This window comes from Fragaria vesca, linkage group LG5, assembly GCF_000184155.1.
Source record: "Fragaria vesca subsp. vesca linkage group LG5, FraVesHawaii_1.0, whole genome shotgun sequence".
Taxonomy (NCBI): Eukaryota; Viridiplantae; Streptophyta; class Magnoliopsida; order Rosales; family Rosaceae; genus Fragaria; species Fragaria vesca.
The window spans coordinates 15,481,075-15,495,550 of NC_020495.1; the positions used below are offsets into that span (position 1 = coordinate 15,481,075).

The 14,476-nt window shown below is 37.0% G+C and overlaps 2 protein-coding genes across 2 annotated transcripts in view; both read right to left on the reverse strand.

The window, feature by feature from the left end:
• Positions 1–1,004: 1,004 nt before the first annotated feature.
• On the reverse strand, positions 1,005–5,949 carry LOC101300829. Its single transcript, XM_004301423.1, has 7 exons — positions 5,636–5,949; positions 5,048–5,148; positions 3,661–3,868; positions 2,272–2,443; positions 1,903–2,084; positions 1,498–1,659; positions 1,005–1,302 (listed from the first exon to the last, which is right to left on the reverse strand). The coding sequence occupies exons 1-7, from the start codon at positions 5,947–5,949 to the stop codon at positions 1,005–1,007; spliced, it is 1,437 nt and encodes a 478-aa protein (XP_004301471.1).
• Positions 5,950–6,980: 1,031 nt separating this feature from the next.
• LOC101301114 (synaptonemal complex protein 2-like) overlaps positions 6,981–14,476 on the reverse strand; it is a 20,057-nt gene continuing 12,561 nt past the window's right edge. The window contains exons 2-14 of the mRNA XM_004301424.1: positions 12,721–12,876; positions 12,586–12,635; positions 12,181–12,356; positions 11,975–12,102; positions 11,746–11,844; positions 10,282–10,958; positions 9,952–10,200; positions 9,748–9,876; positions 9,598–9,666; positions 9,404–9,514; positions 8,542–8,664; positions 7,620–7,712; positions 6,981–7,382 (exon numbers count right to left, since the gene is read on the reverse strand). Coding sequence (XP_004301472.1) covers positions 6,981–7,382; positions 7,620–7,712; positions 8,542–8,664; positions 9,404–9,514; positions 9,598–9,666; positions 9,748–9,876; positions 9,952–10,200; positions 10,282–10,958; positions 11,746–11,844; positions 11,975–12,102; positions 12,181–12,356; positions 12,586–12,635; positions 12,721–12,876 — 2,462 coding nt within the window. The remainder of the gene's footprint in view (positions 7,383–7,619; positions 7,713–8,541; positions 8,665–9,403; positions 9,515–9,597; positions 9,667–9,747; positions 9,877–9,951; positions 10,201–10,281; positions 10,959–11,745; positions 11,845–11,974; positions 12,103–12,180; positions 12,357–12,585; positions 12,636–12,720; positions 12,877–14,476) is intronic.

The window sequence follows — 14,476 nt, forward strand, 5'->3', positions numbered from 1 at the left end:
TAGATATTATTTTCAAATCTTGGAATTTTTCATACATACATATCTCATACATACATTTATAAGTACGAAAAACTGTCCAAACAGTGTCTCACTTTTCATATAAGTAACTTTTGGTATCTTACATTCAAAAAACTTTAAAACAGCATCTCACGTCAGCTTCGTTAAGTCAACTAACAGGTAATTTTTTTTGTAATTTTATTGATGTGAAAAAAAGGAAGGGGGGGGGGGGGGGGGGGGGGAGGGAAACGCGCGCAGAGCAAAAAGGAGGAGAAAACAAGGAATGAAAACGCAGAAATTTAACCCGAAAAGGTAGGCAGCGGTAGAGGTTAAACTGAAAGGTTCTAGCCAAGTGTGTTATAATACAACTTGTTAACTTACCAGCTTTTTTAACAATTATCATATCTATATGATAATTTTTTTCGGAGGCCCCAAAAAATCAGAGGTTTTGTACGGCTGCACACATCGCATGGCCCAAAGACCGCCCCTGTATATGAGAGATCGATACCTATTTAAATCTTAGATTTTGCATTCATCAATAATGATAATTAGCTCGTTACAACTTCCTTTTATATACTTTATATACATTTTGTTAAATTAAATATAGCAAGTCTCCAATAAGCCACAGCTCATTAACCAATTCCTAACGGTCTTCCTTCTATGCAGGTGCAAGTGCTCGCAAGTGCTTACCCTTAACACCGCAACCATCCTCCACACAAGTGTTTTGACAACAAGTACTTGAGTTGTTCCTTGAGTTGTTCGACTCACACCAGACTCGTTGTAGTATTTGAGTTGTTTAACTGATAAAAAAAATAAAAAATAAAAACAAACAAACAAGGCAACTATAAATTCACCCTCTATAATTCTCATGGAGTAATGCTATGCAATACAAAGTTGTGACATCATTTCCTTTAATTTTAACTTAATATATGTGATACAAGTTTTATTCCAGTATCTTTCTTTGAACATACATACTTGTATATAGCCATAAAGAATGAACTAATAAATTATTGTCCTGCAAGAGCTGCATAAAGAAGAATGTTCCAAGTATCAGGAACTCCAGCTAAACACCAATGGCTGCAGTCTGAGGCTCTGTGCCCACCAAGGCCATAGAAAGAGGGGTGCCCATCTTTTCTTAGTTGTGAAAGAGTTGTGACATCAAGCAATTGGACTGGCTTTGACATGGTGCGTAATACTTTCTCTACTATTTTCTCTGCTGGATGTACATGAGGATAGCTTGGACCTGGAAGCGGTTTTGTTTGTGCATTGCAGCTTCCTGCTTTTGGATCACCCCATTCTGATGAACTGAGAAACAAATGAAAGCTTGGGTTAAAGAAGTGGTTAAGTAAAGTTAAAAAAAAAAAACAATGTATAGGCAGCACCGACAGCGAAGCATTTCATCGAACACCTTTGCCCCCGGAAACTTTAAGCAGGAAATCATTTTGTTCTGGTAAAACCCTTAACATATGATCTCCATGATGAAATGAATTACATACTTACTTTGAATGATCTGGGGAAACACCCTGGAAGAAGACCTTGGTTTTTGCAGGGTCTACATGGGAGTCCACCCATGTTGCCCAAGTGTTGAGAGCCTTCTCATATGCAACCAACCTATCCATGTCCTTCCCAATTATCTTGCCCCCTTCTTCAATAAGATCCCATCTGCAATGAACATATTCAATAACCAAACCAGAGCTCACTAATGAGTACAAACGTACAAATGCAGAGGTATAATAACCAAATGGAAGTATTTAGCTAGCATATGTATGGGATGTGATTGGAAACTAGTTATACATATGTATGGAATGTGATTAGAAACATATTCAGGTGATGTAGGAATGGCTCTTTACAAGTAAAGAAACAAAGCATCTTCCAAAACAAACAACTCAAAAATGTTGTACGTACGCTTGCTTTCTTCCGGTGTGAAGCCACCAATGCCATGTGTTGAAGATCATGACATCAACTCCTGTCCACAGTTTCTGGTCTTCAGGTGAGATTGTGTCAAGTTTGAGGACTCGCCCAGCACTTGTCCCGGCTATGTCCACCAGAAAGGCGTTGCGAGAGAACAACACCTTAACATTGTACTCCTGCAATTCAGCAACATGATCAATGTATGCAACAAAGTACTTAACAGTATCATAAGCGTTCGACGTTCCCATATGAGAGCTTAAGTGCTCAACAGGATCATGTTACTGATGAACCTATATATTTACTCTTTAAATTGTTAATATACACCCTATATGTACTCAATATTCAGTTCTTTAAGGTGCTCACTGGAAATGCGAATGTGGAGAGTCCTCCAGACCTGAACGATGTGTATTTGGCAGTTGGAACAGCAGTATGAAGCATGCAAGTGAGAGATTGCCATTGGTTCAAACTCAATGAGTCCCCAACAAACATGATGCTCTTCCCTCTCAGCCTCCTCAAAAGATCAATTCCATTGAATCTACATCAACAAATATTGATACACAGGTCACTATTATGTTCTTGGAATATTCATACACTGTAGTGATAATGTTTTCCGATATAGTATCTAAGAATACTACGTTGTCATGTTGTCAGACTATGAATTCATCAATTCACCCATTTTGGTATTCTAAGTGTCTAACCGATTGAGATTCATGTGGAAGATAATATGCCAATACAACAACCAATTGCTAAGTTATTAATATTATTATGATGACAGAGATTGATGAAAGCCCCTTGGCAACAGCAATCAACAACAATAATACATTTTCTTTTTGTCAATGAACCACAATTAATGTTACATTACTTCTGTGACTGAACAGAACACTGAGAACAGTAATAATACATGAACAACAGTCATCAGATAAAGAAGTGGTTGATCAAAGTGGGTCGATATTGGAATTAAGGTAATGGCCAAATTGACAATTTTCAATCACTCGCTTCTTATATTGGCCTGATTAATTAGAAGTCCATGAAGGCTTTCAACTTAATCAACGTTATGCTTACAAGTTACAAAGATAACCTAAATAATTGAATCGTATTTAATTGGCTCGATTAATTAATCCAGTAACAGCTCATATATATAGCTGCTTTTTTTTTTTAGGAGGAAAATTGTAATATATATATATATATATATATGTAGCTGCTAGTACCAACTTAGTGTGGAAACTGATATATGATCGAAAAATAGGCTTTACCACTCGTATGAAAAGAACCAACCAAATATTATTCTTAAATTGTAGGATGAAAGAAACCCACTACCATACACAAATACGGGTCACTTAGGCTAATACTCAACATTGTTTGACGTACAAGAATCAATTTCCTATTTTTAAAGGACATGGTTTGAAACAAAAGTATATGTACGAGGAGTCTGGGGTCACTGAAACTGTGTCATGACATTTTCACTGAGGCCAAGATAGAATGTAATACATAGTTACACTCATTGTCTCTTGCAAATCCAAATTTTCAGACACTAATCTTTGAACTAAGGCCAAGAATATGGATTCACCGATTAACATCAGATCTGCTATTCGAATGCTCTACCCAAAGATTTGTGTCTCATTGTTTTTTTATATTTACCTTGAAAGAGAATTCTAACTTCTGGGTTCCTTTTGAATCTAAACTTGCAATATCGGTATTATAACAACATCAGATTATCTGCGAAGAGTAAAAATGTTCATGTGTGATACATACCTTGGTAAGTTACAGCCAAGAGGCTGCCATCTGTATTTGAGATAGTCCATGTCTGGGCGACCATTATTTACACAGTTAAACTCCTTCTGAATGAAGGGGCAGCTAGAAGCTTCATAAAGAGGGTATGAATCATCATGAACCCAATTCCCCCGAGAAACATCACACCCTGCAATCCCATGCACAATATGGTGCTGCGCAGCAGAAGCCACTGCCAGAGAGAACAAAAACATCACAACTAGAACTGCAAAACAATCCATGATTGATCGATGCGATCAGAGAGAAGAAGGAAGCAATGGCTTTAGTTTGTAGCAGTGTTGAAAGCCAGAGACGACTCAGCGTGGTTATATATAGAACATGGAATCGAGTAACATATATTTAGTTATGGTAGTCAATATTCTGGTATTGATTGTGGTAAAATGTATTTCCAGAAACAGAAAAAGAAATACGTATATATGTAAATATGTAAATATGGGATTCGAATGTAGATATCCTTCTTTGTTTGTTTGGGAGAGACAATCATATATACAAAACTGCAAAAAAACGGGATAGATGACGGAGAGAGGAGTTTCAAAATGGTTTGGTGGAAGTGGGAAGAATCTCCATCTTTGACAAGGAGACATTTTGGAGTTTCATTGGTTCTGGTTGGTTTTCATGGGGTCATCACTAAAAGGTTGTGGCCAAAAATTTAGGACCAATCGATCACTAATATAAAGAATTCTTTAGTTAACTGCATGATAACTCATTTCTTTCTATAACAATCATGACCTAATCTATACAAGACAACCAATAACATCGCCGATAAGTTTGTAAGAAAAGAGTGGAGGTTGAAGAGAAAAACATGATTACCTTGTGACTTGTGAGTTTTTTTTTTGCTTTTGTTTTTTTTTAAGCTACCCAATTCATTAGATTCGCCAATCGCCATATATCAAGAATGCATGCAGTCGTTGGGGTTTAGTATTGGGTCTGCTGAAAGTGTAGCCTTGTAGACCCAAAAGTTACATTGCTGAACCCATTGCTTCCAAAGCTCCGTAGCTGTTTCATCTGGAAGGATTAATGGGGGAAGGTACGTTTATGATTGCATTTGCCTTCTGCTTCCTCCCTTTAACCATTGAAAATGGATTTAGCAGGATAGTAACTGCAAAACTTTCATCTACAAATTAACCATCCTTTCGAAGAACCACGAACACGCTTGTTTGGCACCCTTGTTTGCATTTTGAGAACTTTATCAGTAACCGCATCGATGGAAGACATGACAATGAAGGCAGTGTCTATATGACGTAAACTGGTTGGGGCAAATTAAGAGGAGTGAAGGTGTTGACGGCAATAATTCGTCATCGGTACTTCTAGGGCTTTCCTAGGGTTTTACTAGAGGAGAGAAACATTTAACGCCACAAAATGTTAGCGGCCGCCACCGATAACGACAAAGTCGACCTTCGTCTTTCCACCGCATCGTTTCCAGCCTTCCACCTAAACCTAACACTGCCATCCCTGCATTAGAACAGAAATACCAAACCATGCATACTAGGATGGACGAAACAACCTCCACAACAGCCACCCACCTCTGCCGCAACCCCAGAATACATTACACATAGATGAGAGAGTTTTAGTTTTTTTTTTTTTTTTTTTTTTTTTTGTCAAAGTGCAGAAGAGAATTACTTGATTAAGATAATTGAGTAAATATACTTCAATTGATATTGTACGTGAAGTGTTCCTCCTCTGCTTGATATGGCATTAAAGAAAAAAACCATGCTGACTGAAAGCGAAGAAGATATCAAGAAAATGAAGAATAAATATCATTTAATAGATCGATTTGATGCTTGTGTTTACACTTTACAGAACCATGGCGGGAAAAATTTGAAATCTAATTTACAACAGTTCGATCTTGAATACAGATCATATGAAAGACTGAAGAAAACATTAACCTCTAACAAGCAGAAATCCTTATCGATTCTTGACGACATAACGGAGAAAGTACTGTTCGAAGGTCTCCGTAGAACATTCAAGCACGATCGGATCACTAGATCTTGGATCCAACACGAATTCTCGGTACTTCTGGATGAGTTCTTGCAGCTTTGGGTGTAGACGGTACTCGTGGGGAACTGGGTATTTCTTGCTCTCTTTGCCCACATATACATCGAACGTCGACGAAACTTTGGGAGATGAACCATGCTTCTTCTTGGACGTCCTCTGGGTCTGGTCATGATCTTCATGAACCAACTGTTCGTACGCCTTCTTGGAGTGGCTTCTTCCCAGCTTATTGATAAGACTTGCAAGATTCATGAACTTCATGGTGGTTGTTGGTAGTCGCAGGCTTGGAAAGGTTAGCTAGAGATGGAATCTTGTGAGAGAAACGATGGAGATCGAGTGATGAAGTGAGTGAGCTTCTTGGTTTCCCTTTCTCACTTATTTACAGGAAAATGAGGTTGTGGATTGATTTCCTTTTCCTTCAGGGATTAGGATTTAGTAAAGAGTAGAGATTAGGATTAACCATTTTCCTTATAGGAATGGGATTCTTAATCCATTTCCTTATACGAGAGGGCATCTACGCCAGCTGATAAAATCATAAAACGAAGGTCGATCTATGTGTTTAGTCAAAGAAACGTAATACCAAAGTAATAACAGCTTTGTGACTACCAAACATCCTAGTTATTCCAAAAAAAAAAAAAAATCCTAGCTTTATGTTATCAATTGTCGTTGTGCCTTAACATGTCAATACGTGTTGGAGTATATATACAGGTGTCTGTTTTGTTTTCCCCTTCATTTTCTGGTTGTGTGAAATAATGAGATTTGGGAATTAAATTTGCCAACCAGCAATGACCATCCAATAAGAAAAAGAGAGAGAGAGGAGAGAGGAGAGAGGAGAGAGAGAGATATGAGTGGTTGTGATTTGATGGCCATGGTGGTCATCTTGGCAAATTTAATTCCGATTTATTTATTTCGAGCACAAGTGGTTTAACAACTAATTAATTATGCAATGTTACGCTGTTGATCGTGTGTAGCTTTTGAGCTTTCTTGGGTTTAGAGCTTGCTTCCCATAACAAAGTATACAAATATACAATAAATCTGAAAGTAAGGTCTTTTGGCACATAAACAACATATATTTCATAACAACCGAGTCATTTGATTAAAACAAAAAAATACAAATCCAACAAAACTTAAATACAACATCAATAATACTGGATGTGACAAAACTTCTATTTCTTACAAAACCAACTAACTAATCAAGGGATAAAGAACCCTTAAGCACTGACAAAATGTTGTTCCCTTCGTAACCAAAACAACAACAGGGACGACTAAGAGCATAGCGACCAAGATAGCTATTACAACGAAAAAGCAGGGACGACTAAGAGCATAATGACCAAGATCGCTATAACAACGAATAAGCATCGATACAGAGCGCTGAAAACGTTTACAAATGGGGCTACCAGAAAGTGATGTGTGCTGTAAAACCAGTCAACCCAAGCAGTGAGGTAATCCTGCCACATTCGAAACATGGCAGGGCTAGCTAGGGAAACAGTCGTCACTGTCACAGCATAAGCGATGATAAGGCAGACAATCTTTCGAATGATACCGGGGCTGATAGAAAGCGACGAAGGCGACGACGGCGGCGGAGGGGGTGGTGAAGTAGACGAGGGAGAAGCAGCAGTGGCGGTGATGATAATGCTGATAAGGGCGATGAGGAGAGGGAGGGAGAAAATACTCCTCTTCTGCCTTCTTGGATCCTGATGTTATACCGAAAATAAATTTCAGTACCTGGGAAACGTATTTTCTCAATAACAGATCATAACAAGGAACATTGGACTCTCAATAACAGTATCGCCACTAGCAAGAATTAACCATTTTAATCAAGTCTATATCAGTTTATGATTTGATCAGTTTCTCTAACTTTGGACAAGCAAGCCATGAAGCAGAGTAGTAATCCATAACAACTACAAATTGACAGAATAACATGCTCTTACCTCATAAAAGGATCTGAACACATTTGATACAACCAGACTTCTATAAATTATAACAGTTATCCATTTCAGAAAACTAAGTCGTCCCATGTCCATCTACATACAGTAGGGTAAGCCCTCAAAGTACAAACCAAGATACACAACCCAGCAATTACCCATCAACAAATTTATGACACGAAGGGATCAATCCATAGTTGACAATAAAACAAAAGATCCATGAAAAGTCCAATCATGCAATGAGATTAGACAGACAGACAATCTCTGGCAACCTTAATAACCAAACCAATCCTGAAAGCAGTCAAATAACAGATCCAAATTAAAGTCGTCATCATCTCCACATTCTTTCCAGATTAGAATGATCATGACAAACAAGCAACATAACAGCATAATTATATATGTAAAAACCACAATTAAGAATCAGAGTCTCAAACAACATGCCTTCACATAACAAGACAGAAAGACCACTAATAAGGCCAGAACTTGAACCAAAAATTCATCTTAATCAATAACAAGTAATCAAGTCCAAACACACTACTACATTTCCCCACAGTTATACCCGAGTATTCATGTCCCCGCTCTGATACCATTTTATAACAGCCTGACCTGAATTAAATCAAGAAATAATCTAATCTGGTTCAGCCTTAGTTTAATGAAAGACCAAATGATGAATTATAAGATTACGTGACGTAAGCTTTAAAAGTTGCATTCATTTATGAATATCCATCAGTAAAACTGTATAAGAGAAATTTCTACCTTATTGTGGTGCTTTGAGATATACATTACACTTGGTGAATTCATATTCTCTGAAGCTTTCTTCAATAGTGTTGATACTGGTGTTTGTGTTGCTCCCACTAGAGGTGAATCCTAACCAAATGAATTGAAATGTCATAAGGAGAGTCATAATGTCAAGTGAAAAGGATCAAACCTGAAAGAAACTAAAATGATTTTCAGAATATTGCGCCACCTTCTCATCATGCTCCGGTCTTCTCAGAGAACGCTGACCTCTCCTTCTAACAACAGGGTTTCTCCTCAATGAATTCGAGTATTCCTGAGACAGAATGAACTCGTCATATTGGTAGAAATTCCAGAAAAAGATGATAAATATTCGATCATGAAATGTTATAATTCAACCACGATCCCAAAAAAGAACTCTTTAAACATATGGCCTCCACAGCATAAATCTACCCCATGTATGTTCCTCTGAAGATTACTGACCTGAAAATATGAAAGTCAATAACACTCTACCCCATATATGGCAAGCTAGTTAATGTAGTTGGGAATATGGCAAGCTAGTTAATGTAGTTGAGAACACAGTAGAAGCATGTAATAGAAATGCCTCAGAGAAGGAGCAACCTCCCAGGTCAAAACTGAGCTACTTAGAACAGCGCCAAGGATAAAATTTGGACTTATTCTTTGAAAAGAGTTGCACAGTACTACCTAAATTGCAGGTAGGCTATTTTGCAGAATGATCACTGGTGCAAACAGACTTGAGTACTAAACAATTTTTTCTTTTTGTTTTTCTTGTCAACTTATAATTTACAAATACTACATACTAATGGTGAATGCTGAGAAATGAAAAATCTGTTCATTATTGTACATGTTGAGAGGTATTAACATATTGTATATAATTAGGCCTCTACTAGATGTACTAGTTTGATTATGTTAGAGAACTTGTAGGAAAGGAAAAAAAAAAACACATACCATTTTGTAATATAAAACAAATGTATTTTGTAAAAAGTCATTATCAGTTTAATACTTGATAGCATCCACCACTTTCCCACACATACCAGAGCAGCATGTTCCTCCTGAACACGCATCAAGTGCTGCCTAGTTTCTTCTTTGCATTCTTCAAGTTTCTTCTCACATTCTATCTGCCAATCTCGAACAAGATTTTCTGCCTGAAGTTTCAATTAAATGAAGATCAATTCAAGAACATGATTTAGCTGTAACATATTTCTGGAGATGGCAAAAATGAGCAAACCTTTTGCTTTTCCATGTTAACTATCTCCAGCTTCTCCACCTCGTACTTCTTCCAAATGTCATTAATTGCCTAAGTAAATTTGTCTTAATGTCAATTCAAAAGTGGTTAAACTGTATGGTGGTCAGATGTTTAGATCTTAAGAAGTCACACTTGATCATTCCTCTGTGATATCTCTTTCAAATGCCTTGACAGTTCTAGTTGTTTACTCTCAAGCACGAGGTCATATTGCTTCTTATCTTCCACTAGTCTAGTCTCAGCAGCAGTCAGCGATGCACCATTCTGCAACAAATTACAAAACTGTAAGTACATAAGATATGGTTTTACAAACATCTCACATTACATTGAAATACAAACCTCTGTGATCTGTTCTTCCAGATTCTTCTCTCGTTCCTTACATTGCACAACAAGTTGCTCCTTTTCCTCTATTGTGCTATGGAGCTGGCTGACTTGTTTATCCATCAAATCAACATGCCGCTCATGTGTTTCACCTTCCTTCGGTAAACCATCTATTTGCTCCGCTTTCTTCTGCATCTCTGCTTGTAGTTTCTCTGTATTATCTTTATTCTCAGTTTCTAGTGCTGAGATTTTGATCAGCAGATCTTGCTCCAAGATAGTACAAAAACAAATTTAGTATGGTAAAAACACATCTCATAATATAAAATGTATGTGTGGGAATTTGCAAACCATTTTATTCTCAGATGAACTTGAACTTTCTGACAGAGAATCAATCTGCCGTTCTAAATCAGACACTAACTTCTGTGTTTCAATCTTCTTGGAGACCAGAGCTTCAGTTTCAGACTCCAACTTCTGTATCCTCTCTCTGGCTGTATGGCTTTCCTCTGAAAGTTGTGTCATAATAGACTCCTGAATATTCTGAAGTTCCATGACCCTACTGTTCAACACCTGATTTACCAATTGTATAGCATCTTTTTCTGATGTTAAGTTCAAGAACCTGTCATGAAGTTGATTATACTGTCTCTGAGCAAGCTTGGCAAAAAGGTCTTTCTCCTGATTGACTAACTGGAAGCACGCCTCATAGAGAGAGTTTAGCTTGTCATACTTTTCCAGGAAGTTCAAACTTTGTCTATCCAATTCAGCCAAATGTGAAACCAACACATGAACAAAACCTTCAAGGTTCTTTATCTCGAGGACTGACATATCTAATCTCTTAACAAGGTCATCGTTGCTCAAATGGAGATCATGCTTTTCTGTATCCGAGTTCTCCTGTGCAGTCATCAAACGTCTGATTCCATCCTCTTTTAACTTTAACTCAAGATGAACCTCACCCAATTTAGTGTTCAGACTCTCCGTAGCCAACCTATTAGTTGCTAGAGTTTCTTCAAAGTTCTTAATCATAGCATCTGCAAGGAAAAGACATATGACTGCTGTTATAATGAAAGTCCAAGAAAACTTGAACAAACAATTTTTTCATTGACTCCGAAATGGATGTTAGCAGTCCATGTGCATGCCCTCAAAGTAGTCTGTTTACTTTTTCGTTGTATGGAAAGATGCATACACTTAAATAGAGAATAATTTTTTGACTATTAAAGATGCAAACATAAAAAGTCTTGGTTCAAGTGGAAAAGAATTTTATCTATGCAGACAAAGTTTTAGGAAAGCTGACTATTGCAGTAATATTAAGCAAACACCTTATTGACCTTAACATGTTTCAGAGGTCAGAATACTGATAGAATGGACCAACTTGAATTTCTGTTTGTTGTTTCTTTTAACTTTAAGAGTCAGAACAATGGAGTTACAATGGTGATGCTAACATACATAAGAATAGATTTGAACATCACTTGAAGGGTAAGAAATCATGCATATTACAAGTAACTTGGGTGGTTCAGGTTCCTAAATTGAAAGGCCTAGTCTAATACATATGCAATGTGGCTCATTTATACCAACTCCATTTTGGAGGTAGGATGTAGGATGTGAGTTTAAACTTTAAACATAGATTTAAAATATCTGAGGCATGAGCTTTAATCATCTTCCAAACAACTCATCATAGAAAAAAGACATGGGGCATAGTAAAGTTCCCTGGTTATGTAATCTATACTTACTTCCAGGTTGTCTGATGGACACTAATACAGCAACTCCATAAGATCTAAACAAATTGCTAGCTAAAGTCAGAATGCACGAGACATTTACCTTTTCCCCCTATGAGATTTGCAGTTCTGCACTGTTCATTTCTGTAAAGTTTATCTGTCTCCTCTTTCTCGAGTCTGTGTTCCTCCAGCTCCTTCTCACCTACAATCAGAATTCAAAAAAACATCACAGATTGGTAAATGCACCTTTATCCTGTTATACATTACATCTTCGAACATTCAACATTTTTAATATCCTCGCAGAAAAAGCAAATGAAAGGGTTATAACTCACGATTCATTATAGTTTGCTCAGCTGACTCTAGATTTATAGACAGATCATCCATTTGTTGACTCTTACCATCAAGAGCTACTGCACTTACAGAGAGTTTGCCTTCAAAGGCCTCTTTATCTTTCTCGGCGGTTAGAGCAAGTATAATATCAATACCAGTGTTTCGGCAATCTAAAGCAAAATTCTAAAGCTCAAAACAACACTCACCATCCTGAACTTGACCAGCTAAGAGCTGTAAAGTTGATGAAAACTTAGACTCTAGTCCCTTCCACAGCTTTTCATCTTCCTTCTGCTTCACTTTAAACTTAGCATTTTCATTGAAAGCGTCCTGCAATTTTTCCTCTGATGCACAGATGTGCTCCATCGATTTTTTCAGCTTAGTTGTCTGCATTTATCAGTAAAATTACTCGTTTAAATACCTATGAATTTCAATTATAGAGATACAAAACATCTACATGGAGATAAAATTGAATCGATCCCTAACAAATTGAGGCACAGAGTGAAACACAAATCCAAACACGCATTGGCAAAAGCTAGCGCGTCAAAAGTTCACACTCGCACAATCACAGGCTCATCGTAGAGAGGAGAAAGAGAGAGAGACAAAGAGAGAGTACCGCCATCTCCAGATCTGTTTTCACAGAAGCTTGCTCTTTCATAAACTTCTCTGCAAAAACGAAGAAATCGTCACAGAAATTCAAAATTACCGACGAGATCAACTAGAAAACCGAGAAATTCCGATCAATCCGAACCTGCGGTGAGCTTCAAGTTCGCCAAGCTTCCCGACGAGGACGACTCCGGCGGACGCGAAGAGTAAGCGAAGGTCTTCGGAGGGCCTCCGGAGGCCGATTTCGAGAGGGACTTGAACTGATCCAAGCTCTTCATGCTCGGAAACCTAGCTTCTGCGTCTTTCGAAGTCCGATTGATCGGAGCAGAACAAACCCTAGAAATTTGTTCGTACGGTCGCTCTCGTTCTCTCTCTCTCTCTCTGGTACTCTTAGAGCGTTTTAGTGAAATGAACTTGGCGCCAAATGACGAGGTTTCATTGAAAAAAGAATTTTAGTGTCTTATCAAATACGCTTTCCTTTTTTTTTTACAATAAATTTTTTGTTTACCTTCTCAGAGTTTGGGAAAACAAAAATTATCTCATCCCTACACGGACTAATATAACAAAGATTATGAAAATATCGACCATTCAGAAAATAAAAAGTTCTAAAGAAATTTTAAAAAGTATCAATGTCGATTGTCGACCCAAGTTTGGTAAAAACTGTGGAAACTTGGAGAAAAACATAATACATAATAATGTGACTATAATCTGCTTCTAAAATTGGCTTCCACTAACCTGTAATTTTTAGAAAAAACTGTTTTTCTTTAATTTACCAAAAACAATAAAATCTAAAAGTTAGGATAAAAACTGATTTTTTTTAAAAAACGAAACTATACCAAACTAGGCCTAAATCAATTACAACAACTATTACTTTATTTTAAAAATGTATGTCATACATATATTATTACATGAGATACAAGTATAATTTGAAGTGAATTAGTATACATCGAGTCACAATGAGTCTATGCCTAAAAGTCGAATAGCAAGTAGTGTACAAACAACACCGAATCGCAAATAGTCTAATCCTACCCAAACTGAATCAAACTCTATTTTGCAATCTAGAACCTAATGAATTTATTGTTGATTTTCATTTAACCATTTATAGATAATAGCCAATTACATATAAGTCCACTTTAATAAATTTTCTCTCATATAGGTTGTCACACCCCGAATTTTGGATAAATAAAAATTTTAAATTCAAGGCATGATAACTAAAAGAAAAACGAACTTTACAACACTTTAATTTTACAACTTGTGAAAGAATAATTTGAAACAGATAAACCTCCCTCAATACTCACAAAAATCTAGAAGTAAACCAAAAGGAACAAAGCCTATCTGCCGCAGCCTCAATTCTGCTAAACCTGACCTGCAAAAACAACCTCTACACCATGGATTGGTGCACCGGGTTGTAAACAACAAACCCGGTAAGCTTTAAAAGCTCGTATGAGTAAATCTACAACAACAGACTCAACCCATAAGATAAAAACAAGAGTTCATGCATTAAAAAAAATAAATTCAAGAGAACACTTACAAGCAAGAGAAATCAAGAAGAAATTAAGAAAACACAACAATTCAAAATCACTCAAAATCATAAATGAAATCCTGCAAAAAGTGTAGTTCAGGATTCTAAAAAAATCACACAATTAAAATTAAAGAATCTCCTGCGGATAAGCATAGTTCAGGAGATACTCAAAGCAAAGAATTTAAATAACATCACATAAGAATATCACCCAATCATTTCTCTACTCTTACTTATGGGTTCGTCAACGCATAGTCATCCCCCATAAGTAACTAGACAAAACACGTACTCATGGGTTCGTCAACACATAGTCATCCCCCATGAAGTACCGACAGACTAGAGCTCTATACTGACCTTAACCAATCACCCGGTCAAGGCTTGG

Excerpts from the sequence above, each read along its gene's own strand:
- LOC101300829 (XM_004301423.1), bottom strand. The coding sequence starts at position 5,949 with ATGAAGTTCATGAATCTTGCAAGTCTTATCAATAAGCTGGGAAGAAGC. Across the intron at positions 2,444-3,660 it reads CTTGGCTGTAACTTACCAAG|ATTCAATGGAATTGATCTTT; the intron begins GTATGTATCACA and ends TTGTTGATGTAG. Across the intron at positions 2,085-2,271 it reads TCTCCACATTCGCATTTCCA|GAGTACAATGTTAAGGTGTT; the intron begins GTGAGCACCTTA and ends GCTGAATTGCAG.